This window comes from Macaca fascicularis, chromosome 4 (genome assembly GCF_037993035.2).
Source record: "Macaca fascicularis isolate 582-1 chromosome 4, T2T-MFA8v1.1".
NCBI classification, from domain to species: domain Eukaryota; kingdom Metazoa; phylum Chordata; class Mammalia; order Primates; family Cercopithecidae; genus Macaca; species Macaca fascicularis.
Genome location: NC_088378.1, coordinates 131,709,789 through 131,735,886, shown reverse-complemented (window position 1 = coordinate 131,735,886; position 26,098 = coordinate 131,709,789). Strand labels below are relative to the sequence as shown.

The 26,098-nt window shown below is 49.5% G+C and overlaps 1 protein-coding gene and 1 long non-coding RNA gene across 28 annotated transcripts in view; one reads left to right on the top strand and one right to left on the bottom strand.

Annotated features, from left to right (window-relative positions):
* DAAM2 (dishevelled associated activator of morphogenesis 2) overlaps positions 1-25,464 on the top strand; it is a 114,513-nt gene extending 89,049 nt beyond the window's left edge. For 14 of the 27 annotated variants that reach the window (XM_045390816.2, XM_005553091.4, XM_045390813.2 and 11 more), the window contains 13 exons: positions 16-315; positions 4,769-4,876; positions 7,173-7,199; positions 8,199-8,305; positions 9,392-9,476; positions 12,094-12,200; positions 12,400-12,488; positions 17,532-17,700; positions 17,896-18,003; positions 19,583-19,643; positions 20,787-20,918; positions 21,965-22,135; positions 22,468-25,464. In XM_045390816.2, coding sequence (XP_045246751.1) covers positions 16-315; positions 4,769-4,876; positions 7,173-7,199; positions 8,199-8,305; positions 9,392-9,476; positions 12,094-12,200; positions 12,400-12,488; positions 17,532-17,700; positions 17,896-18,003; positions 19,583-19,643; positions 20,787-20,918; positions 21,965-22,135; positions 22,468-22,692 — 1,689 coding nt within the window. In that variant the 3' untranslated portion in view covers positions 22,693-25,464. The remainder of the gene's footprint in view (positions 1-15; positions 316-4,768; positions 4,877-7,172; positions 7,200-8,198; positions 8,306-9,391; positions 9,477-12,093; positions 12,201-12,399; positions 12,489-17,531; positions 17,701-17,895; positions 18,004-19,582; positions 19,644-20,786; positions 20,919-21,964; positions 22,136-22,467) is intronic. The other 13 variants (XM_074038147.1, XM_074038139.1, XM_074038140.1 and 10 more) reach the window with 1 other exon arrangement.
* On the bottom strand, positions 4,320-12,184 carry LOC102142982 (uncharacterized). The gene is made up of 4 exons (XR_001490275.4): positions 12,059-12,184; positions 11,587-11,677; positions 8,168-8,338; positions 4,320-7,845 (listed from the first exon to the last, which is right to left on the bottom strand). It is a non-coding gene; the product is annotated as an uncharacterized lncRNA (long non-coding RNA).
* Positions 25,465-26,098: the final 634 nt, after the last annotated feature.

Genomic DNA, 26,098 nt, shown 5'->3' with positions numbered 1-26,098 from the left:
TCTGTTTCCTCACAGACAGGCCCTGTATCTTCCCCACCACCCCCTGGGGGCCCACTCACCTTGTCTTCCTCAATGACAACCAATGACCTGCCTCCACCCCCTCCTCCTCTGCCCTTCGCCTGTTGTCCCCCTCCGCCACCACCACCCCTTCCTCCCGGGGGACCCCCGACTCCCCCAGGTGCCCCACCTTGCCTCGGCATGGGCCTGCCCCTCCCTCAGGACCCCTACCCCAGCAGTGACGTCCCACTCAGGAAAAAGCGTGTTCCCCAGCCTTCCCACCCGCTGAAGTCCTTCAACTGGGTGAAGCTGAATGAGGTGAGCATCTGGGAAGGGGCTGGCGGGCCCATTCTTCTACAGTAGGGCAGTCAGCCTCAGGGACCGCCTGCCCCTTGTTTGCAGATCTCCACTCCAGGTCTTTTCTTTGGTGGTGGGTAAGGGCAGTCATGTGGATGTAAAAAGTGGGTTTGCTGTGCCAGGCAGCTCATGGTCCATGGGGAGAACACCTACCCTGGGAGAGACGCTTGGCATGGGGCAATGCTTACGTTGACAAAGTCGTCTACAAATGGAATTTGTGTTTGCCCAGGGTTAATGGAGTCACAGGCAAGACAAACACTGAGTAGAATTCAAGGACAGGGTCCATTTGAAGGAAAGAATGGAAAAATAAGCAAAGAGCTTGGGCCAGCATCTAGGTTTTGGTAAAGATCAGGGCAATGTATACAAAGGACTAAAGAGTTTGATGGCAAGACATATCCATTTTGACATCTTCCTGGGGGAAGCTGCACACACTAGCCTCATGTCTGGACCAGCAGTGAGAGACCCTAATGAGTATTATCCACTAATAAGCACCAATCCCAGAACCACAGGTGGGGGTCGATTCCTCTGTGGGACTCTCATGAGCATAGAGTAGAGATGCCCTTGGTTGCATTAGACCTCTAGCAATCGAAGGCCAGTTCCAGCCTGGACCAAGCCCTGCCTCTGGTTCTGCACAATGGCAGTCCTATTAGGAGGACTAGGAGCTTTGTCCTTGAGGTAAACACCTGCATGGTAACTGGTTTCAGTTAGGCTGGCTCACTGGGATTTGAAGCTGGGATGAATGGATTCCACACTGACTTTATCCTATGGGCCTGTTGGACTAGCTCTTGGTGAACTCATAACTGTACCATTGTGTCTGAGCTTCAGTGAGCTCAAATGCAGAGTCAAGAGATGCAAGATTGCTAAGTAGGTGGTCAGCTATCTATTAGGGCTCTTCTCCTAATGGCAGACCAGGTAGATGAATAGTAAGAAAATGCCATTGTCCTCTCAGAGCTTAGGATCTGCCAAATTAGGAAGCGTGTTCAAAGAAACACCTAGAGAGCCTGGGATGAGTTAAGGGTGAGGCTCTAACCAAACCAGGTGTGGCTTTAGCCGTACAACCTCTATAAATCACTCAACTTGTATCTCAGTTTGCTCATGTGTGAGATGATCTCGAAAATTCCCTCTGCCTCTGGCTTTATAATCTAGGTGGAAAGATGAAGTGTGAACACAGCCCATTTGTAGTTTCCTGGGCCTCTGATAACATCTCCAATCTGAGTTACTTAAGCTTTAGAGCCACCTGTTAGCAGCATTCAAAGCAAGATTGTTGAGGTTGGTGACAGGTGCACTGCACAGTTGTACCCTGTGGGTGCTCTGTGGCCATGAGGTGAGCCAGAAAGACAAACTGCACATGAGTAGGCCAACTGCTCTGCAGAACCAAAGGCTGCAGGCTGTGCAGAAAGGTTCATTGTTCACCATCAGAAAATAACATTTTGTATTGTGGTAAAAAGAGAAATAACGTTTTGTCTCCTATTGTCACAATTTATAATGTAAGATTTTAAAGATGTAATAAAAAGTTATCATGCACATCAATGATGAAGGAAGGACAGCCAAAGCAAGTAATATTTTTGCAACATTTTCATCATATGAAGCTGTGTGCTCAGGAGTTTCTCTGGGTCCAGTAACAGTGAAGTCTGCACAGATTCCCCAGGGGCCCAGAGCAGGCCAGAGTTTCATTTCTATACTGGAGAGTGTGGGTTTGTTGGAATAGACAGTGGGGGACATTTGGAGAAGTAGGGAAAGGTGAAAGGCTTCTAAATAACATTTTGAGAACTTATCACCCCAATCCCAAGCTTTTAATTGTGTGACAGGGGCAGGTTATGGAATCATTTGAGCTTCAGGTTCCTGATCTGTAAATGGGGCAATAATAATGTCCATCTCAAGAGATTGCAGCCATGCAGTGGCTCACACCTGTAATCCCAGCATTTGGGGAGGCCAAGGCGGGCAGATCACAAGGTCAGGAGTTTGAAACCAGCCTTGCCAACATGGTGAAACCCCGTCTCTACTAAAAATACAAAAATTAGCCAGGTGTGGTGGCGCATGCCTGTAATCCCAGCTCCTCTGGAGGCTGAGGCAGGATAATTAAACCTGGGGGGCGGAGGTTGTAGTGAGCCAAGATTGTGCTGCTACATGCTGCACTCCAGCCTGGGCAACAGAGCAACACTCCGGCTTGAAAAAAAAAAGGAGATTGCTGTGAGGATTAATTGACTTCCTACATACAAAGTACTTGGAACAGTGACTGGCATATAGAAAGTCTTCATAAAATAGGTTATTATTAGTGGCCCTACCAGGTATGTTGGAAGTATGTTATCTCACTTAATTCTCACATCAACTTGGTGAGGTAAAAAAACATGATGGAGACTCAGTTTCCTTTTATGTGACATGGGAGAAAAATCTCATCCCTCCATCTTCCCACAGTCCCACAAAATGGCAGGGCCGGGAGTGTCAGCAGGCTAGGCCTGCCTGACCCCAAAGGCAGTGCACCACGGGGGAAACATAACGAAACATACTTTTGAGAAAGCTTTCCCTGGCATGTGAAGGATATCTCCAGCGGGCAGAAGTCCCAGGAGTCTAGACTAGAGATGATGGGCTCTTGGCCAGAGTGGTGAGAAAATTAAATTCGAGAATTATGCAAGGTGGGCATATCAGGGCAACGTGGTGAGTGTCAACACGTAGGGAATGTTAGGAACAGACTTACCGCTTTCTGGTTCCGGACCTCAGTTATACCTCCTCGAAGAGCCTCAAGTCCTTCTGGCAGATGCTAGAAGCTGGGGGTGGGCTGGGCAGTGTTTGGGAAGAAGTGAGAGAGAGAGAGAGAGAGAGAGCGCGCCTGAGCTTAGTCGGCTGTCTCACGGGAAATTCTTCCCAGTGTGGAACAGCCAGCTTTCTCTCTCCAGCCCGTTTCTTCTTACCCCAGCCTCACCAAGAATAGAGAAGGATAGGAAGCTTTACTCTTGCAGGCTTCTCTCTCCCCTACCTCCACCCTGGTCCTAGCTGCAGAGGGAGGCCTCCCTGCAGATTAGACTCCGGCTGCACGCTGCTTCAGCCGGCTCTGTCTCTGCCTTCCCTGATTCCATTCCCTTCTCATCTTCTCTTTGCCTCCCACACACACCCCTTTCCAGAAGCCCGACTCCTCTCATAGTCCCTTCCCCTACCCCACGCGTGCTTCTGTGAGCACACACACGCTCACACACATACACACTCATACACAGCGGTGGTTTCTGCCATGAAAAGAATGCATCTGTGTTGGGGTTGGCCAGCTGCCTGTATCCCTTGCTGCTCCAAGCTTCCCAGCCGCATTCCACGAGAGGGTCCCTGGCCTTCAGAAGGCCACAGGAATGCCCCCACCCCCTGACTCTGGCCTAGCCTCCCCTTTCCAGAGTTTAAGAAAATAACAGTGAGTGAAAGGTATGTTTCTCTCTCCAAGTCTTTCTGAGGGGGAGTTGTAGGGAGAAAGAGGAAGAGGAGGCATTAAACGAGGTTCCCCGCTGTGCTCTAGGTAGAGGAAGGCAGAGAGATTCTGTGCTGAAGGACGGCAAAGCTCTAGATGAGGTGGGGATTCCTGGGAGGGGAGGGTTGGAACGCCCTGTCAGGAGCTTGGCTCGCTGTGCTCTGGGCCATCAGCAGGGTGCTACGAGACTTCCAGGGTTTTTTTTTTCTTTTTTCTTTTGGCTTGGCTAACAGCTCCTTTCCAGACCCTAGTGCAAAGGTCCCACACAGAGATGGGGTAAGGCCTAAATGGAGAGATCTTGGAATGTAAAACCCTGTTGTAAAGGATAGTAACACCCTCCCTGGGTCTGCCCAAAGGGAAATTGTAGCAGAGTCTTGCTGGTCTCAGCAGTGTCACTACAGGTGCCAGGTCCCAAACTTTGGTATTTGTCCACTTTGAGAATCTGGGAAAGTGGGAAGAAGACCCTTGGGAAAGAAAACAACCATCTGAGATACATAAATACAGTCAGTGCTGCAGCTTTGAGGATCACAAATACGTATGGCTTTAATCTTCCAATGATGGCAGCCAAGGACAGGAGTGACTCCCAGGCACCCTGCCCTTTAGGGGGAGTGGGCCTGAGTGAAGTACCCTGAGAGCACAGCTTCTGACTTTGCTTTTGGAAAAAGTGAAGTGCACCCCCTTTCCTACTGCCTACCCATCCCCCCAGCACCCCCAGTGATTTCTAGAACATGCTTACATGTGGCTCCATGCACAAGGGAGAAGGGGGTTGTCTCTGGCCTCTACCCTGGAGCAGAGTATTCAAGAAAGTTGGAAGTTGAGGGGAGCAACCGACTCCCTTCTGAAGGTCTGAAGTCCTGGTCGTTGTAGTATGTGCAGTTGGGAGATAAGTGCGGTTAGGGAGGCATGGGGCATCTCCATGACGGAGTTGGGCCAACCGTGGGGTCTTCTCCCTACCCTGAATCTTAGGAGCGTGTCCCTGGCACCGTATGGAATGAGATTGATGACATGCAGGTATTTCGGATTCTGGACCTAGAGGATTTTGAAAAGATGTTTTCAGCCTATCAAAGGCACCAGGTAAGAGCCTACACCCTCTGGCCTCTTGGGTTTTAACTTCCATATACCATACCCTTGAAGCCAAACCTCAGCTTGTTTTCTTTCTGCCTGCCTTGCCTTGCCTTGCCTTCCTTCCCTTCCTCCTCCCCTTCCTTCCTCTCATGTATACTGAATGATTTTATTCTTTATGAGGTGATGATTTTATTCTTGCCGAGGATGTAGGTATGAAGTAGAGGTGTACAGGCTATAGGGGGAAACATCCTTGTATTATGGTTCATATTTATACACCAAGTATTGACACGGTGTTTTGTCCATTTCTCTCTTCCATCCTGGAGCATCGGAGGTAGAGTCACAAGGCCTGACCACTGTGAACCCTTGCTCTTTCTGGCCCAGGATTCAGGGACTAGGCTTAGAAGGCATAATCACTTCTCAAACCACTTTTCCACCACATTCTGTCTGTTAACACCTCTATGAGACCGAGCAGGGGATGTTGCCTTGCAAGGAAGGCAGAAGGTGCTGCTCCACGTCACTCAGGGGTCTGGGGCTGGGCTTGTGGAGGCCTTGGATATTGCTCTCAAGGCTCTCTGTACAGGTGGCTGCCAGCAAGTCTGGTCCTCCACTCACAGAGAAAGTATGGGGTGAGTTGCTGCCAGAACGCAGGGCGTTCCTGAGGTGGGAATCTCAAACTGTGCCGAGTACCTGTGGGGACTGCCAAAAGGGTTGCTTCTCAGACCTCACCCTCAAATGAATGTGATTCAGGAGATGAGCTGGGGCCCAGGAATCCGCATGGTAACTAGGCACAGCGGGGGGCCTTCCCTCTAAGTCAATTTAGAGAGTGACCAGCTTAGAAGCCTCAGGGAATTGCTTTCTCTCTGGCCCCGCCCCAGAGGGACTGATCCCTCTTGGGGCTGGGCTACTATCTTCCTTGTTTTCTCTACTTAGCCTAGGACCTCACTCTCGAGGGTTTCCCCGGTGCCCATGAGTGGGTCCTGGCAATGGCTGGCTGTTGTGGCCTGGCTCCCCACTGAGCTGGAGAGGGTGCCCTAGCTCACTTTCTGCCCAGCCCCGATCTGTGGATGACCGAGGACACATGCAGCCGCTCCTAGGGCTCTGGCCAGATGATTGTTTGTTTAAATGTGGGTGCCCACAGCATCAGATTCTCTACTCCTAATTCCAGGAGACATTTTTAACCCCATGCCCATGTCAGGCTGGCAGCTAAGGCTGCTGGAGCTGAAAGGAACTCTTATGAGCACTGGCTCCTGGGAGCCAATTCTCCACAAGTGGGGCTGAGGACAGAGGAGTGTGTGGCAAGCGTGCCAGGCTTGGTGATCGCAGGCCACCTCCTCGTTTGAGAGTCTTTCTGCAGGACAGGGCTCTGGCCCAGCCTACCCATGCTCCAGGGCCCTGAAGTGAGGCTGGGATGGGGCCAGTCAGGAAAGGTTATGGGTTTTGGACAAACTGGGTCTGGGGCATCCCAGCTTGGTGAGTTGAGAAGATTTAAGACGGAAAGGCCTCCTGTCCTGTCCCTCTCACCTCGCTGAGCCCACACAGTGCAATCACCTGCCTCCCCTCACTCAGTGGGCCATCCAGTCTCTGGGACTGAAATCCCAGCAGCAGGGCTGGAGAGATCCCGGAGGCCGTATGAACCTTGTTTCCTCCTCTCACAGCTGGTTGTGGGGCAGGGGAGGTCCTGGGAGTCATGGTCTTCTCTATGCCCCATGCCGGTTTTGAGTTGGTAGCTTCCACTCCATCGGTGTCAGGGAGAACAGAGGTGTGGGCTGTGCCTCTTCAGTTCCCATTGTACATCAAAGGACAGATGAGGGACAATGAGCAAATTCAAGGACACTTGCTTTCCTCTGCCTCAATAAACACAACTTTCTGGAGCTTCCAGATAGAGTTCATTTGTGACTCCTCCCCTATTTAGAAAGGTGAACTCATCCCAGGATGGAGGAATGTCCTCTACCCTCTCTGCACATTTTCAGCAGAGGAAAAGGAAGAACAGGCAGCAAAGCCTGGGCTGGGAGAACTCAGGGCTTTGGTCTGCCCTGACTGGGGAGTGGTGGTCCCACCGGGCAGATGGGAGGAGCTGCCTGATCTCCGCTTCGTTTGGCTTCTCCGTGAGTGCGTGTCTGCTAGAAGCAGCTCCTGCCTGGTGCCGCTTACGGGTGCCTGTCTCCAACCATGGGTCTCACTGGGACAAAGTGGACAGTGTAGATGCTGAGGGATCCCCCTGTCTGTCATGCTATTTCTGGGTCCCCAAATGTCTTGGCTAATGTTGTGCATGTTTAATTCTCTGTTGGCTGTGGCTGCCGCCTAGGAGCTGATAACTAATCCTTCTCAGCAGGTGAGTTACTCTCGGGGCTCTGACCACTCCAACTTTTAACTGCTGTCCTGGGCTGCTGCTCTGTACTGGGCCAGACAGAGAGGACTTGTCCATTCCACCTTCTACCTTATCCCCCATTCATACAGGGTGGTATGGGAGAGGGCCCCCAAAGAGAAAGAGGAAATGCAGCAGAGGGAGGTAATCAAATAGACCCCTGGCAGCAGTGGAGGTCAATGTCTCCTGGAATGAGGAGAAGGCTTCTAGGTCTACTGTCTTACCCACCAGGCCAAAGGAGAGCCTTTCCTGTAAGGACACACAGGGTAGGCACTACACAGTTCACACAGATAACCATGCAAGGTGGCCCCTGAAGCTCCCGGAGGAAGCACAGCACACTAGACAGTCTCCTGTCTACCTCACCAGGGGCCCAAGAGAAGGAGTGGGGCGGGATCAATGATTTCTCTGGAACCTGCCTGCTGGGACTCAGAGGAGAGAGTTCTGCCTCAGTTTCCATACCTCTGAACTTGTGGATGCTCTCCACCTGGGCACCTTGGGCTGTGCCTAAAGTCCCTAGGAGTCAGTAACTGTTCCCTCTGGGGGTTTGCAACCAGCTTCTCAGCATAAGCCTGAGGAAGGCCTCTGGGTTGGGCAGTGGGAGTGGGAGTTGATTCTGTGGGAGACACGGTAGGTTACGTCACATTGCCCAAAGCCACAGGGATCAGTCATGCCCTGACCCGCTGGCACAGCCCCTTCCCTCGTTGTCCAGAATGGATAATTTCTTAAAGAAAGGTTGGGGGACTCCTCAGTGTCCTTCCCCAACCCATTGGAGCCTATGGAAAAGTCCCAGATACCTTCTCTTAAAGCTAGCTATTAGCCCCCCTCCTCTCTCTCCTGTCTTTTTCTTCCCCCTTCCCCTCACGCCAGGAGCATTCCTGGATTGGTAGGAGGTGGCTGTTGCGGGGTGGGTAAGAGGAGGATTAGGGAACACACACCTCAACCGTCCACTTGACTTGTTGGTTGCAGAAAGAGCTGGGCTCCACCGAGGACATCTACCTGGCTTCCCGCAAGGTCAAAGAGCTGTCGGTCATTGACGGCCGGAGGGCCCAAAACTGCATCATCCTTCTTTCCAAGTATGTGCAAAAGAAGGTGGTTGAGTTGAATGCCTGGGGCACAAAGGGGTTGGAGGAATGGAGTGATGGCAGTCTTGGGCCTCTCCCTCTCTGCTGTCCCCCGGGAGGGGAGGGCATTGATCTAGAACTGTCTCCTGGGAACCTGCCTTGAGCAGCAGTTCGGGGCTCTGCAGGCAGGAAACTGCCCAGTCACGAGGCCCTTGCCCAGCCTGGTCAGCATCTGGCGGCTGAGTTGCTCTAAGCCCACGGAGGGCCTCGCTTGGCTCAGGCCATTGAGCAGCATGATCTCAGCCCCTAAGCATTTCCCGCGGCTGCAGAACAAACAGGGCAGTATCTGCGCTAACAGCACAGCTTCTGTACCGGGGCCTCCTGCCTGAGCCAGGGTCAGAGGGCACCACCTCCCATACTATTCTTAGTGCTGCCCCGGCTGCCTCTGAGACATCCTCCCCCCTTTCCTCTCACAAGCCCCCCGGCCTCAGTTTCCCCCACTGGATGGTGGAAAGAGTTCTCAATCCCCAGGGTTCCCAATGGGGGTGCATGTGGAGGGGATAGGGAAGGGCTATGGGGCTGTGTGGCTTCTCCATCTCCCAGACGGCAAGACTGATTGGGACAGCTGTGTGGGAGCTGAGGCGCTGTCAGAAGACTGAGAGCGATTCTGTGTTCTGAGAACGAAGGCAGCAGGAAATTGCCCTCTTAGTGGCTTGCCGATAATCCTGTCCTCCCGTGGAGATGCTGTGCATTTTTTAAGCATGAGGAGGAGGAAAAGGATCAGGAACTCGTTGCGCTGTCCCTTTGGTCTACATTGAAGACATCTCTTTTGCTCCCAAATGGCCCCTATCAGCTCTGATGGATTATCAAGAGAACAGAGACCCTCACGTCTCTATTTTGACACTAAAATGCTCATTATCAAGTTTATGGACTGAATCATACTCGTTTAGTCTAAGAAGGCTTTGTAGAGGAGGTGAGGGGGGAGTACTATTAAATACATTCCCAAGTCCATGTTAGGGAATGAGGGAAGGCAAAGTGGTACCTTTTGGAGAAGAAGGTTTGAAGGCTGTCCTGGACTGAGGTGGGGTTTTGCCTTAGGTTGAAGCTTTCTAACGAGGAGATCCGGCAGGCCATCTTGAAGATGGATGAGCAGGAGGACCTCGCTAAGGACATGCTGGAGCAGGTGAGGACCCTCGTGGGAAGGAAGGGGAACTGAACCCAGGGGGCAGCCATGCCCCTTCCCAACAGCCCCCAGAGAGGCTACGATTTTTGGGTCAAGGAGAAATCAGGCTGGAAGAGTTAGGGGGAAGGTTTATAGAAACCTCCCTGGGCCAGCCCTTCTGGGGGAAAGCTGGAAAAGGTTGCGTGTTCTCCAGGAGTCATTCTCCCATGGCTCCCAAGGCAAAGTCAGATGAGGAATAGTGGTATCTTCCCCAAATCTCTTCCCCCTCAGTTTTTTGTTTTTTTTTTTTTTTTTTTTTTTTTTTGGGATCCTTTGGGAAAGACACACACACGAGAACATCATCAGTTGGACTTCATTACAATTAAGAACTTCTGTTCATCAAAGGGCACGGTTACTGAGTGAAAAGAGAAGACAAACCTTAGAAGAGATTTGCTATACATACGTATAACAAAGATCATATTCAGAACAGAACTCTACAAATCAATGAGAAAATGATGAAGAAATCAACTTAAGAATGAGAAAAAGACTTGGGCGCTTCATGAAAGAGGATTTCCAAATAGACAATAAGCATATGAAAAGGTGTTCAATATGATTAGTTGTCAGAGAAATATAGTCAGCCACAGTAAGGGGGCACCACACACCCACCAGAGTAGCTGAAATTAAAAAGACTGACAATGCCATGTGCTGATGAGGATGTGAAGAAATTGGAATGCTCATGTGGCACAATTATTTTGGAAAACGACTTGGAAGTGCACTGTACAGCTAAACATACACCCACCCTATTGCCTAGTAATCCCACTCTCAGGTGTAACTCCAGGGAAACGAGTACAAATACTGACTAAAAGAAATACACAAGAATATAGTTGACCTTCAATAATGTGGGGGCTGGAGGCATTGACTTTCCGTGCAGTCAAAAATCCACATATAACTTTTGACTTCCCAACAACTTAGCCACTAATTGCCTACTGTTGACCAGAAGCCTTACTGATAAGATAAACAACCAATTAACACATATTTTTATGTTATATGTATTATATGCTATATTTTTACAACAAAGTAAGCTAGAGAAAAGAAAATGTTATGAAGAAAATCATTAGAAGGAAGGCCGGGCATGGTGGCTCATGCCTTAATCCTAGCACTTTGGGAGGCCGAGGAGGACAAATTAGTTGAGGTCAGGAGTTCAAGACCAGCTTGGTCAGCATGGTAAGACCCCATCTCTACTAAAAATACAAAAATTAGCCAGGTGTGATGGCGCGTTGCCTGTAGTCCCAGCTACTTGGGAGACTGAGGCAGGAGAATTGCTTGAACCCAGGAGGCAGAGGTTACAGTGAGCTGAGATAGCACCACTGCACACCAGCCTATGCAACAGAGTGAGTGAGACTGTCAAAAAAAAAAAAAAAAAAAAAAGAAAAAAGAAAATCATTAAAAGGAGAAAATACATATATTGTTCATTTGGTGGAGGTGGATCATCATAAAAGTCTTCATCCTCATTGTCGTCAGGCTGAGGAGGAGGAAGAGGAGTGGTTGGTCTTGCTGTCTCAGGGACGGCAGAGGCGGAAGAAAATCCACATACAAGTGGTCCTGCATAGTTCAACCCTGTGTTGTTCAGGGGCCAACTCTATTTATAGCACCTTTATTTATAAATCCCCCAAACTGTGAACAACCCAACTCTCCATCAATAGGAAAGTGAATAAGTAGACTGTGGTATATTCATACAGTAGAATCCTCAGCAATAAACAAACGACCATGACATGGATGAACCTTAGGCATTATGCTGGGGAGAAGCCAGACATAAAAGAGAGCATACAGCATGAGTTCAAGGACAGGCAAATCTGGTTAACGTCCTAGAATTCAGCTGAGAGCCTATATTCACTTGAACAGCTTACTGAAGTGATGCAAAATAACTTTCCTGGGGGATGGAAATGTTCTCTGTCTTAATCTGAATGATTCAATGGATGGAGATTTGACAAAAATCACTGAACTGCACATTTAAAATGGGTGCATTTTATTTTATGTAAATTATACCTCAAGTTTGTTTAAAAGGAAAGACAAACCATTGAGCTGTACATTGAAGAATAGGGTACTTTAGGCCAGACGTGGTGTCTCCTACCTGTAATCTCAGCACTTTTGGAGGCTGAAGTGAGACGATCGCTTGAGCTCACGAGGTGAAGACCAGCCAGGGCTACATAGTGAGATCCTGTCTTTACAAAATAAAAAATAAAAAAAAATTAACCCAGTATGTGCTGCACGCCTATATTCCCAGGTACTCAGGACCTGAGGTGGGAGGACTGCTTGAGCCCAGCAGGTCATGGCTACAGTGAGCTATGATTATACCACTGCATTCTAGCCTGAGGGACAGAGTGAGACCCTATCTTTAAAAAAAAGAAAGAAATACTGTATATCAGTTACATCTGAATTTTAAAAAAGAAAAAAGAATTTCAGAGCTGGGTGCCCTGTCATCCCCTTCAGGCAGATGAAACAAATCTGTCCACACGAGGGTGTCTCTCTTTTTCAAGGCACCCTCCCCATCTTGACCTGAGTCAAGTGCTTCTCACACCCCGCACCCCATGTCTGCTGCTCACCAGTTGCTTGTGTGACTTGCGCCTGCTCTTTGCAGCTCCTCAAGTTCATCCCGGAGAAGAGCGACATTGACCTCCTGGAGGAGCACAAGCATGAGATCGAGCGGATGGCCCGCGCTGACCGCTTCCTCTATGAAATGAGCAGGTTGGGGCCGTGGGCATGGCGGGGATTCGAGCAGGTGGGGTTTTGGCAGGTGGGGCTGGGATTGGGGCAGGTGGGGTTCTGCCAAGAGGAAGGGGACGGAGGTGGGCAGGCTCGAGAGGAGGCTGGAGCTGGCTCCTGGAGCTGGGGCTGGCCTGGGTAGGGGTGGGATACCTCAAGACATGGCTCACCTTGTCTACAGGATTGACCACTACCAGCAGCGACTGCAAGCCCTCTTCTTCAAGAAGAAATTCCAGGAGCGGCTGGCTGAGGCAAAGCCCAAAGTGGAAGGTAGGGCTGAGGGTTGCAGGAGGCTTAGAGTGGAGAGGCATCTGAGAAAGGGAGGGTGGGTGGGAGCCAGTGAACAGAGGCAGAGGGAAACCCCTTTCTTATTCTCAACCCCAAAGCAAAAGCAAAACCTCAAAGACAAAATGTAAAATGATTATAAAAATATGCACTTTCTTATATTAGCACATGCACCAACCTTGTGACATGTTCCTTATGCCTCAGCATGCAAGCTCTCCAAGGTGGGGCATCTATTGACATCTGCCCCAGCATGGGATGGAAAGGTAGAAAAGATAATAATAGCCACACCTACAACAATGCCTGGCTGGGACTGAGCTCATCGGTCTTTACCCTACTTGAGAGGTACTAGGCTCATAGAAGACTTCTGGGCATGTGAGTTTAAGTGTGAGCCATTCAGAAAGTAGGAAACTGCACAAGCTGATTTCTAGAGGCATCTGATTTTCTGAGTCAGGGAACACCTCCAACACAGGCCATTTCCAGATGAGAAATTTGTAGTTCAATGAGAACCACGCGCCAAGCACTGTGTGAAGCACTCTGCTTGGTTGGTCCTCATTTGGTCATCACAGGAATCCCACCGGTGGGTGCTATTATTAACTTCCGTGTGCCTCCATTCTCTCCTCTCTAAAGTGGGGCTATGTTAATGTCCCGAGGCTATGACACTGGTGAGTGGTGGAACCAGGGTAGGAATGCAGATGGCTGATCTTCAAAATCAGTCCCTTCCCTCTTGTCCTCTAGTACTTCCCAGGGGCTGCCTGTGCTGATGGCAGAGTAGGGAGGGGTGTGGAGTTGTTGGGAGAGGCAGGAGGTCAGGATGGTGGGCAGACATGTGGACCCAGGAGGCAATAAGCAGGAGAGGCTGGGAGGCTCATCTGTGGAGAGGACAGGGTCGGAAGAGGGGAGCAAGAAAGCCTGTTACCAGGATGTTGAGGTTACCAGGCTGGGGGCAGAACAGAACATGGGCACCCCCTGCTGGACACCTGGGCCAGTCAGTACTCCCTGAGATGCCCAGTCCAGAGAGTAGCCCTTCCTGAAATCCATTGACATGCTTCAGGGAGAGTTTTTAGATAGGGTGGAACACGTAGAGTTAAAGCAGACACCTTCTGTAATCAGATCTCGTTGCCCCTCACACTACACACACACGCATACACACACACAGCAAGGGACCTACAGGTGGTAAGCATAGATAACAGCAGTGACTCTCCATTTCCAAGGTCTGGCCATATCTCCTGCCCTGGTGATGGGTGAATCCTTATCTTCTTCACAGCTTTCTTTCATCCTGCTGCAGACTGCCTTTGGAGCATGCAGCACAAATATGGGGTTCAGTGCAAGACATGTGTGCACAACTATTTGTATATCTTGGGTCAGTGGAACAAACATGAGCCATTGCCATTTGGAGATTCAGAACCAGAGTAGCTTAGCCACCAGAAAGGTTTAATCTCACACAGTTTCCTGCTCCCAGGAGCCTAAGAATTAGTCAGTGGAGGCCGGGTACGGTGGCTCACACCTGTAATCCCAGCACTTTGGGAGGCCAAGGTGGGCGGATCATAAGGTCAGGAGATTGAGACCACTTTGGCTAATACGGTGAAACCCTGTCACTACTAAAAAATATAAAAAAAAATAGCCGGGCATGGTGGTGGGTGTCTGTAGTCCCAGCTACTGGGGAGGCTGAGGCAGGAGAACAGCATGAACCCAGGAGGCGGAGCTTTCAGTGAGCCGACATGGCACCACTGCACTCCAGCCTGGGTGACAGAGCAAGACTCTGTCTCAAAAAAGGAAAAAAAAAAAAAAAAAAGAGTCAGTGGATACTCAGGAAAGAGTCTCCCTTTGATATCAAGCTAAGCCAAGTAAGATGTGTTTGGGATAGCAAGATCTGCTGCGGAAAGCTACTCTTCTACCGCTCTGCTCTATAATAATTGCTCTGTATAGCAATGGCTGCTGTCCTTGTATAGACCAGACACAGGTCTCTTTCCTCTAAGAGCTAGGTAGGAAAGAGATGCCTGAAGTTGTGTATTATAGAATCAGATCAGTGTGTGTGACTGTAGGTGGAGAAAAGAGGAGTGTGCAAAGATGGGATTCTTATTCTTCCTTCCGGTTCTCCCAGGAAGTATTCCTGGAAGAGCTAAGATTTAGCCTATCCCAGCTAGGTGAAGAGCTGTTGACACCTGCCCTCCTAACCCCAGCAAGGGCTCTGAGTCCATTTGCCAAAAGCCAGTTCACCAAATTTGACAAATTTTCCAGTTCTTCTATGAATATATTCATGAACTTATAATTCTTGAATATGTTCTTCTTATGAATATATTTATTGCTGAATACACCACATTTACCGATTCTTATTATAAATACATTCACCAAATGTAGTCAAGATGAATATGGTTGCAAATGTAATATTCTTATGAATATATTCATGAATATATTATTCTTGTGAATATATCTAAAATGTCAGAATTGCGTCTGGGCGTTTTCCCATTTACACTGATTTCCTTTGAACTCTTGTCATTTTCTGTTTTGCCAACATTTTAGCATTTTTAGGAGGATTCCTTTGCAAATTTTCCAAATAGCATATAAACCTTAGAAAAAACATCCCAACCAATATAAATTGCCAAAAACTTTCCTAAGTATTCTTTTTAAATAAACTTTTTTTGAAACATAACATGCATATGGAAAAGTACACAAATCCTAAGAGTCTTACTTGAGGAATTAAAAAAGGGAACCACATGTGTAATCAATACCCAGATCAAGAAATAACAGCTTCCAACCCCCCGCAGCCTTCTTCATGTCCCCCCCGCCAAACTTTACCCCTTCCCTCCTCTCTGAAGGTCAAACCCATCGTGACTGCTAGATTAGTTTTAGCGGTTTTAAACTTTATTTTTTAAATTTTTACTTATTTTTTTTTTGAGACAGGGTCCTGCCGTGTCACCCAGACTGGAGGGCAGTGGTGTGATCTTGGCTCACTGCAACCTCTGCCTCCTGGGCTCAAGGTATCCTCCCACCTCAGCCTCCCAAGTAGCTGGCACTACAGGGACATGCTGCCAGCCTGGCTAATTTTTGTATTTTTGTAGAGAGAGGGTTTCACCACGTTGCCTAGGCTAGTCTCAAACTCCTGGGCTCAAGTGATCTGCCCACCTCGGCCTCCCAAAGTGCTGGGATTGTAAGCATGAGCCACCGTGTCTGGCCTGTTTTGAACTTTATATGAATGGAATAATAGAGTATGAATAATTTTATGCTGGTAACTTCTGTCCAACATTATGGTTGTGAGTTGTCCCTAGTGTTACGTGTAGCAGTGGGTTATTCATTTTCAGTTCTGCATTGTATTCCATTATATGAATACACCATAATTTACCCATTTGATTTGGAATTTAAAAAACCTAGAAACAACCCAAATACTCACCAAGAATAATGTGGCTTTTAGGTTATAGAGTATGTACGTGTTCAACTTAAAAGCTACTGACAAACCTTACTATTTATTTTTACAATTTTTTTTTTGAGATGGGGTCTCACTCTGTTGCCCAGGCTGGAGTGCAGTGGTGTGATCTCGGCTCCCTGCAACCTCTATCTCCCGGGTTCAAGCAATTCTCCCGTCTCAGCTTCCTGAGTAACTGGGGTTACATAGGCGTGTGCCACCACACTCGGCTAATTTTTGTATTTTCAGTAGAGACAGGGTTTCGCCATGTTGGCCAGGCTGGTCTCAAACTCCTGACCTCAGGTGATCCGCCTGCCTCAGCCTCCAAAAGTGCTGGTACAGCTTCTTTTTAATAGTTACTTATTTCTAACTGTGTTCAAAGCTTTCTACAAACTTTTAGCCAAGTCATTTTCATTTTATCTTCCTAGCAGCATCTTAAAGCATGTTCAGTTTGGCATAAGCCATAGATCACAGGATAATCTGGTCTTTTTGTTGCCACACTGAATATTCAAAAATCATATTCTGTAACTAGTAGAGAAAGTCTCAGGATTTGTGTCCCCCTTCTGCGCACCCACCATAAAGACATCATAGCTGAGGAAGGGCCAGAGCGCACACAGCAGAGTGAATTATTGAAGTTTTGGTTACTGTTAGCTTAGTTTGTATTTCTAGCAAAGATATCATTTAGAGCATTGGGGGAAAATGGTTAAGATGCCCAAAGGTTGGAAAAATCTTAAAAATGACATTCAACAGTACGTCAAGTAGCTTATTTCATCAAATCTTAGACACTATCAACTGAAAAGCATGCCATTATTTTATAGAACAAAAATAATAGAATATTATAATCGAGGACATGTTCTTTAGTTGATGAATTTTTTTTTTTCTTTCCAAAAAACCAATAGAATGTAGCATTTCAAGACAGGCAGAAGCAATCCCATAATAGGTAAAATACTGAAGTTAAGTGCTAGGTTTAGAAAAGTAAAAGTGTCATATTTATGAGTATATTCATGGAAAGAATATCTGAATAATCTTTTTTTCTTTTTGAGACAGTCTCATGCTGTTGCCCAGGCGAGTGCAGTGACACAGTCTTGGCTCACTGCAGCCTCAGCCTCTTGGGTTCAAGTGACACTTTTGCTTCAGCTTCCCAAGCAGCTGGGATTATAGGCACGTGCCACCACACCCGACTAATTTTTTGTATTTTTAGTAGAGACAGGGTTTCACCATGTTGGCCAGGCTGGTCTCGAACTCCTGACCTCAAGCGATCTCCCTGCCTCAGCCTCCCAAAGTGCTGGGATTACAGGCGTGAGCCACTGCACCCGGCCTTCTTAATAATCTTTAAGTACATGTAAGAAAAGATCTTCTGAAATTATCTTCTTGGGAAGACTTGGCATGTCCTACAAATGGGGTGTCTGGTGAATTGGCCTTAGTGAAAGTGTCTGCTTCCCCTGGAGGTGGGTGAATGTGAAATCGATGGGTCTGCTGAGCAGTGGGTATAATCTCTGCCTCACTGAGAGTTGAAGACATTTGACAGCCCCTTTTCTGAACTTTGTGGTGGCATCTTCCTGGGGTGCAATGGGAACCACTGCCCTGCCTAGCCCATGCAGGGCTCTGACCTGTGCTTCCTCTCCCAGCCATCCTGTTGGCCTCCCGGGAGCTGGTCCGCAGCAAGCGTCTAAGGCAGATGCTAGAGGTCATCCTAGCCATAGGCAACTTCATGAACAAAGGGCAGCGTGGGGGTGCCTACGGGTTCCGAGTGGCCAGCCTCAACAAGATTGCTGACACCAAGTCCAGCATCGACAGGTGAGGACCTCCCTTCCTGGCCACTTCCTTGGCCTCTATCTCACCCTACCCTGGCCTCTCACATCCTCCCTTTATTAGGACGGGCACATCCTAAGACTCATCACCCCTTTCTCTTAACACCCCATCCTAGTTTCCCTCTGACCCTTGTGCCCAGTTTCCTCTGTCACTTACCACTGACCTGACTTTCGTCCACAGAAACATCTCTCTGCTCCATTACCTGATCATGATCCTGGAGAAGCATTTTCCTGATATTCTGAACATGCCTTCAGAGCTGCAGCATCTTCCAGAAGCTGCCAAAGTCAAGTGAGGGGCCTCTCCAAGACTTCCTTCTCCCCATCATGACCCTCATTCTTGTCTTACTTTCCTCTTTTGGGGTCTACTCTGGGCTCGATGATGGCTGATGTGAGACCTCGGTTCTTGTCTTCTGAGTTTAAAATAATTTAGACAGACACACAGCAAAGGGGGTATAGCATAGAACAATGTATTGCAAAACAAGAAGAATATCTTGTAAGTTAGGTGCAGAATAGACAGGACACCATGAGAGAGAGAGAGAGCATTCAGGGCGGGCTTCTTGTAAGGATGAGACAGCCAAGACCGGCACTAGAAGACTCCCATTATGGGAGACTTACATGATAATTCATAAGGAGGTGGGAAGAACTGTTATTAGGAAGCAGGCTCTGAGTGGGCCTCTGGGTGCACATGTGTAGTAGCTATGCGTGCTTTTTCATATATTGCATGTCTCATTAGCATCTTACATTTCCACCTAGGGGTGTGTTTTTTTTTCACTCTTATATAATGAGCAAAGGGCCAGTATGAGGATAGGTAAAATCAAAATGTGCATGCTTTCTAGAGGGGAAAGTCCCTACTGCAGATAGCTTTGCTTGAATGAGCTCATTACAATGCGAATGCTGAGGTTTATTGTGCTGACTGTATGGGCACCACCACACTTGCTGTGTTCTGAGAACATGCTCACTTCCTTGACTACCTATCCTGTCTCAGGGTCTGCTTCCGGGAAAACCAAACAAAGACAATTTGCTCTTAAATCCTGATTTCAGAGATGCTTCCAGAAAATACCAGTAGAAGAATGGGGAAACGAGCCAGAGATAGAAAGAATGCCAGTAACAAACATTATTACGCCAGTTACCACTCACGGCAATTGGTGCTTAACCCCATGAGGAATTCTGGGAAACAGCATGGAATACTTACTTCAGTTTTCCCACCCGAAGGGCAAGGTTGCTGGGGCAATCAGACAGCATGTCCTCTCAGTAAGTTGGCTGAGGGGCTCTGCAGGGGCAGGGAATAACTCTCTGGCCACAGGTACAGGTGGAAGGAGCTTGGCCTCAAAAAGGGAGTGTCCATACAGTCGGAAGAGTTGGGGCCATGCCCTACAATGGATGGTCCAAGGAAATGTGGGTGGGGCACCAACAGCATCTGCTAGGCAAGAAATTAGACCTGAACATTTAGGTGATAGATGTCATCTCCAGGAAAACTAGAAACATAGTGGTACATGGCTCACTGGTATCGAATGCTATTGCTTGCAGGATCACATAAAGAGCTCATAAGCATTACCTGGTAGTAATAAAAATAAATAGTCTAAGCCAGAAGCCACAGGTTGGAAACGTTCTCATGTTGCAGCATGACATTTCTGACCTGGAAAGATCTATAGAACGCAGGTTTCACCTTGTTAATTTATAGATGCACAGACAGAGGCACGAAGGGGAGGTGCTTTGTCAGGGCCATCAGTGGCCACACCAGGGCTGGAACCCAGGCTCACCGACTCCCAGGCCACTGTGCTTGGCTCTGCCCTCTTCCTGAACCAGCCTTAGCACCTCAAGGCAGGAGGTGATGGTCCTCATTCCCCTCCCTCTGTGTCTCCTCACAGCCTAGCAGAGCTGGAGAAGGAGGTGGGCAACCTCAGGAGGGGCCTGAGAGCAGTGGAGGTGGTGAGTACCTCGTCAGTGCCTACCTGGGTGAGGGCTGCTGTTGGCAAACACTGTTCATCACTGCACCCTAAGCTCCTACACAGGGGTGAAAAACAACGGGCACAGTGGGTACAGCTTCTAGCACAGGGTCAGCCCTCCCAAAAGATAATTGGATTACTGGGGCTTAAGTCTGAACCTTTTAAAAGGGGTCACCTGAGACTATACCCATGTTACTGTCCAACTTGGTGTTTATTTGGCAGTGGAGTGGAATGAACCATACATCTAACCGATGCCTACACTGGATTCAAGTGCATGGCAAAGAGAATCCTCATCCCTTGACTGCCAGCTAGGGGCAGGAAGCACACAATGTGGCAGTGGGACCGATGTCCTCAGAAGGTTCTTCCTTACGTCTCTCTGCCTCTTTCCTGGGCCGGTGGAGGACCCAGGTCTCTTGTTCCCACCATTCCTGTTCTGATGGCTTCTCGGCTGATACTATCTCTGGCCCGAGCCTTCCAGAAAACACCAGTAGAGTAGTGGGGAAGTGAGCCAGACTGGCCCAGTATGGGGACCACACAGGTCCCCCAAACCTAGGAACAAGAGACCCTTCCCATCTTCACTGTGGAGAGAGGCAGTGGGTAAGGGGAGAATGGATTTGAGAGACAGATTAAGGATGAGAAAGAACATTTTGTTGTCACTGTGGTGGGGGAAGATGACTTCCAAATTTACAATTGTATAGGCCTTTTAAGTGCTGCTCCAAGTGTGATCCATGGGCTGGCAGCCTCTGAATCAGCTGGGAGCTTTAGGAAAATGTCTCTAATTTTGTGCATGACTCACCTGAAGTCTTGTAACGATGAGTCTTGTTAAAATGCAGCTTCTGATCTTGTGGGTCTGAGAGTCTGTATTTCTCATAATTTCCCAGGTGATGCTGCTGGCCCCAGGTCACACGTTGGGTCTCAGTGCTCTAGAGAAAAAGACAGCAGGGTGGGCGGGCTGCTAATGCTCATAGTCTTTGCCATCCTTAGAACTTTGAGACGCAGGGTGTTCCCGCTTCCAAAGGGCTCAATGTCCTATGAGTGACAAAAAGGATGGGAGACATGGTGACCCCTGCACCCCTGATTCTCATCTTGGCACCAGTCTAAGCAGCACTTCGCCCTCCCTCCTCAGGAGCTGGAGTATCAGAGGCGCCAGGTGCGGGAGCCTAATGACAAGTTTGTCCCCGTCATGAGCGACTTCATCACGGTGTCCAGCTTCAGCTTCTCAGAGCTGGAGGACCAGCTAAATGAGGCCAGGGACAAGGTAAGGGTGCCCCAACCCCCACTGCTTGCCAACCCAGCCTTATCTAAACAAGCTCCTTCACCCATTCCTACCACTGACAGCCCAGGAGGGACAAACCCAGAGTTACAGAGCTTTGAGAGAAAACCATTTCCTTACTCTTAACAAGACAAGCCATGATAACCACATACCGCAAAGATCCATTTATCAGCTATCAGGCATCATGTTAAGTGTTTTAGTTCCCACTTGACAGATATGAACACTAAAATCAGAGATGCTAAGTAACTTGCCCAAGATTGCCCAGCTGTAAGTGACAGCACTGGGTTAGACTCTGACACTACAGCTCAGCGGTGGACACAATTACTCTGCCTCTATCTGCTTCTCACCCTAACATGCCCATAGACCTCATGTATGGGGGTCTTACTAAAACAGATTCTCATTTAGGAGGCCTGGGCTCTGAGATTCTGCATTTCCAACAGGAGGTGAACCTGCTGCTAGTCCAGGAAGCACACTTTGAGTAATGAGATCTTTCTTAGAGGATACTGAGTGGATTGAATTAACAATGGTAGCTCTCAGTAAGTCAGAATAGTGCCTGGCATATATAAGTATAGCTACTCCTTTATAGCCACCAGCTCCTCTAACTCCCCAACACCACAATGATGTAGATTCTATTATTCCCATTTTACAGAGGAGGAAGCTGAGGCACAGAGGGGTTATTCACCTGATAACTAGAGGATCTCTGAAGTTCTGAGTTCTGCCAGGCGCTTCCTGACCTCAGGAAGGGCTTCCCAAGGTCTATACCCCTGATCTCATGCCTACCCCTTACAGGCCCAAGGGTGGCTGTAAGGTGGACTGTGAGTGAACCCAACTCTTTACCCGTTTCTCCTTAGCCTTGTCTCTGATCTCGATGATGATGGAGGTGTCTTCTCGCCTCTTCCAGCCCTGCCACCTGTGCCAACAGTCCCCAGCCTTGCACTGGGTTCTGCTCTGGCTAGAACCCAGCTAACCTCAAGGGCTGAGCCCAGCATGCTCCAGGCACTCTCCACCAACCCTGTTCTCTCCTTTGACAGTTCGCCAAGGCCTTGATGCACTTCGGGGAGCATGACAGCAAGATGCAGCCGGACGAATTCTTTGGCATCTTTGACACCTTCTTGCAGGCCTTCTCAGAGGCCCGGCAGGATCTAGAGGCCATGAGGAGGAGGAAGGAGGAGGAGGAGCGGCGGGCGCGCATGGAAGCCATGGTGAGGGGCCGTGATGGGCCTGGGACTGAGGGGAGATGGGTGCTACCTGGGAAGAGCACCCCCAAACTGGGGTGTGTGGGAGGAAGGCAGGGACTGAGGAGCATCATAGGGGTTGGATGTCAGCCCCAGGAGAGAGAAACTTCTTCCCAGCCTGAGGGAAGAGAATGGTGTGAGGCGGGGAGCCTGTATGTCCTAGGCAGGAGGAAAGCGGGGCCAACGGATACAGGCAGGCAGCATGACCATGGCCTAGGAGTTAGCCCAGGGCTGGGGGGCTTCCCTGGCCTCAGTGCCTCTCCCTGAGAGGGTTCCTACCTCTGGCCCCCCGCCCGCAGCTGAAGGAGCAGAGGGAGCGTGAGCGGTGGCAGCGGCAGCGGAAGGTCCTGGCTGCGGGCAGCTCGCTGGAGGAGGGAGGCGAGTTCGATGACCTGGTGTCAGCTCTGCGCTCTGGGGAGGTCTTCGACAAGGACTTATGCAAGCTCAAGCGCAGCCGCAAGCGATCAGGGAGCCAGGCCCTGGAAGTCACCCGGGAGCGGGCAATAAACCGGCTAAATTATTGACCTGGGGAACTGGCCGCACAGGAGGCCAGGAGACAGGGATGGGTGAGAATGGGGCTGAGTGGAGGAGGTGGTGATATTTAAGCCATTTGGTGCTTGGTTTAGAGCCCTGGGCTGGGTCCTGGGGTGGGGGGCTGTGTGTGGCTGGACCAGGTGTACTCCCAACGCTTACCTTAAGGGGCTCCTCTCATCTCCTTCACATGGTTCCTTCTGCGCCCTGGCCCTAGGGATTATTCTGAGGCTGACTTGGACATCCCTGGAAGGCCTCAGGCCAGCTAACCCCAGGCTGAAGGGGCCCTGTTCCCCATCCCCTACCATGGGCACCCATGTGCTAGCACAGAACAGTTCCAGATCTCGACTGGAGAGGTCCACAGCCTTGTCCAGATTTCCTGTGCAGCATGATGGAGGGAGCCCCTGAGAGGGAATCTGGTGAGGGAATCCAGACTCCTGTCTCTCAAAGGGAGGCTCAACAGAACATTGACCTAGGGGCAAACTTTCCTCTTGAACGGAAACAGAGGAGGCATTATATATTCTAGTTAGATCAGCTCTGGTAGGTTCCAGAAAACAGTCAATGTTGGAAGGATGATGCAGGGACCAAAGACATCAGGACAGAGTAACAATGTCTGTTTCCCAGGTCCTTTGGCCTCTCCCTGTATGTCTTAAGTCTCTCCCCCTTCCTTCTCTACCCTCACTGCCATCCTGTCTACTAATCCACAATCCTAGAAGACTCACCTTGGGTTTCCACAGCTATGGCTTACTACCAGGTGCTTGATGAATCTGGCGAGGGGCTCAAGAAAGACCTCATTCATCACCACACCTCATGCCTTGGGCATCTCCCATGTCCCCACCTCCTGGACACCTGGCCATTGTTGTGAAGCCAGACAGTGACCTCAGATGTTGCCTTGGAGTCCCCTATAGCCCCTCAGCAGAGGGCAGCACTTGAATGCTTAGCTCCATCCCACAGCTCTCTATTTAATATAAATTGCTCAGGCCTTCCCACCCCTTCTCTAACACCAGCCTCAAGGCAGAAGCCACAGTGGCCTCTGTTCAGCCTGCAGGTGGCCACTTGGAACCATGTGTCCACTGGCGTTGGAGAGTTGCTTCCTGAGAAGTCTGTGGGCCAGAGCTGCCCTCTGCATTAACATGCTGTCTCTAAGGGTATCCCCTCCTCTCAGGCGTTCGGATGGGGCGAACAGCAGAGCAGGCAAGGGAAACTGGGGGGTTGTGGATGGAGGAGGAAGGCTGAGAGGGGGCCACCCCACCTCTGGTACCCAATTTGGTTCTTCAGCCTGACCTGCAAAGGGCTCCTTCCGGTCCTCCCATCCACTCCCACCTTCCATTTTGTCCATCTTGTGCTGGCCTTGGTGGATGGGATGGCTGTATCTAGACAGTTTTTCTTCTAAAACTCCATCAAGGCTCTTATTTTCAATTCCACGCTCCGAGTTGGCCTTTCATCCTCTGTGAGACTGGCCCTGCCTGACCTCTACCATCGACCAGCTCTTGGCCCTTCTGCCCTTCCCTGTGTTTCTCACTTTCCAACCTAATCCCTGGCTCCGGGTTATTGCCAGTGGAGACTGGTGAGCTGGGCCCACTCTCAGCTGCCTATCTTCTGCCTTTCACCTGCATCAGACTCCTGGGGCTGGGACCGTAGTGTAGCTGTGGGGGAAGAAACACAGGGTCGGCGAGTCCAGCATGTGCGTTGGTTTGAGGGGGTGGGTGGCGCGTGTGTTCTGGTGGGAGGGATCTGAGCAAGTGCAAGCCTGGCTGACACAGGTGTGAAGAGGCCATCCTGGAACCCAGGTGAGGGCAAGATAAAGGCTTCCAGGCAGAACAGCTGCACAGAGTTTGGCTATACCCATCTGCACCCCCAAGAGCTCCCACTGCAAGACAGGTGTTGGGGAAGATGGGAGGTTGTGGGTGAGGCCTCTAAAGGTCCTCTCCCAAACCGGCCAAGCTGTCAACCTAACCCCCCAAAGGGGCAGGGAACAGGGGATGGCTCCACAAGCATGTCTGGCATTCCCACCCACCATGGAAGACTGGATACACACCTGAGAAGACAGGGACTATGGAAGCTGTTCAAGACACATTTGATCTTCAGAAAAGCAGAATTTGGTTCAACTGTTGACAGAGGACACAAATAGTTGTTCCAGAGCCCAGCCTTCTCTAAAAGATATTTTTCTATTTATTTTCTAGAGCTGGCCAGTGGCTCTAGTGCTAGATGCCACTGTAGCCAGATCTCCAGTGCCTTGGACCACGGACTCATACTCAACTGAGTAAGAAGGGGCTGGTGCCCAATGGGGATGGCTGAGCTGGTCCTTAATATGTTAAATGTTTTAGCCTCTTAATGTTTCTTGGTCTTGCTTTTTTCATGCCCTTCCCCACCGCTCCTGCCACCTTTAGATAAGTTTCTTCAGCTAATTTTGTGGCCAACGTAAAATTCATCGTCAACCTAACACAACCTTCTCAGCAGCATTTCTCCCCTGTGATGGAAATCAAGTGTTTAGGGCAGTGGGAGAAGAAAATTCTCCAGGTGAATGGGGAAAGGTCTGGTCCAGCCTCTCCCTACTCCCATTCCATTTCCACCAACTGGGAGCTGTGACCATCTCCCCCGACCTCTACCAGGGATGCCTTCATGCCAGGGCTATTCTCACCAGCTGCCTCAGATGACAAATGAGGCTAATGGACAAAATCTGCAGTGTCCTTTTTCACTTGCACCTTTTTTATAAGAATATATTGTAATACTAAAAAATATTAAATTCATACCATCCCTACCCAGTCTGCCTTTAAACTTGTGCCTTCTTCCTATGAGGGAATCTGGGATGGGCTGGGGGTGGTGTGCTGGAGCCAGCTTGTACCAGCTCTGTGAGAACCAATTGTTTACATTTTCAGGAATGGAATTTTGCAAGCCATTTGACATACTGGTAGCTTGAAATTAAACATGGGAGTATTTATATCACAGAAATTGTCTTTTCCAGAGAGCTGGTTGTTAAACATTTGCCAGCACACCTTGGCATAGGGCAGAGGGGAGGCAGGCAGGGGGCACCATTGAGGACTCAAAGACATCCAACCAAGTTAGAGAGCCCAGCAGGCCAGAACAGTGTGTGTTTGGGGATGTGAGAACCAGGACCCTCTAATTGCCCTATCTGATCTCTAATAGCTGGTGATGCAAGCAATGAGCTTTGAACACCCCTGGCCACCACCTGACAAAGTTTCCCTTAGATGGTCCATTTCTATGGCCCCCCACCCCCATTCCACTTTCTCCTACAGTGGGGCTATACAGAGAATATGCCCTTAGGCCTTTCCAGGTCCTTCCTCTTCCTCCCCCAGGGAAATGTGTCTTGGGATAGGGTTGATAGGTGCACCCTTCCCCATGAAACTGCAGCAGCCCAGTGCCCTACCCACACACAGT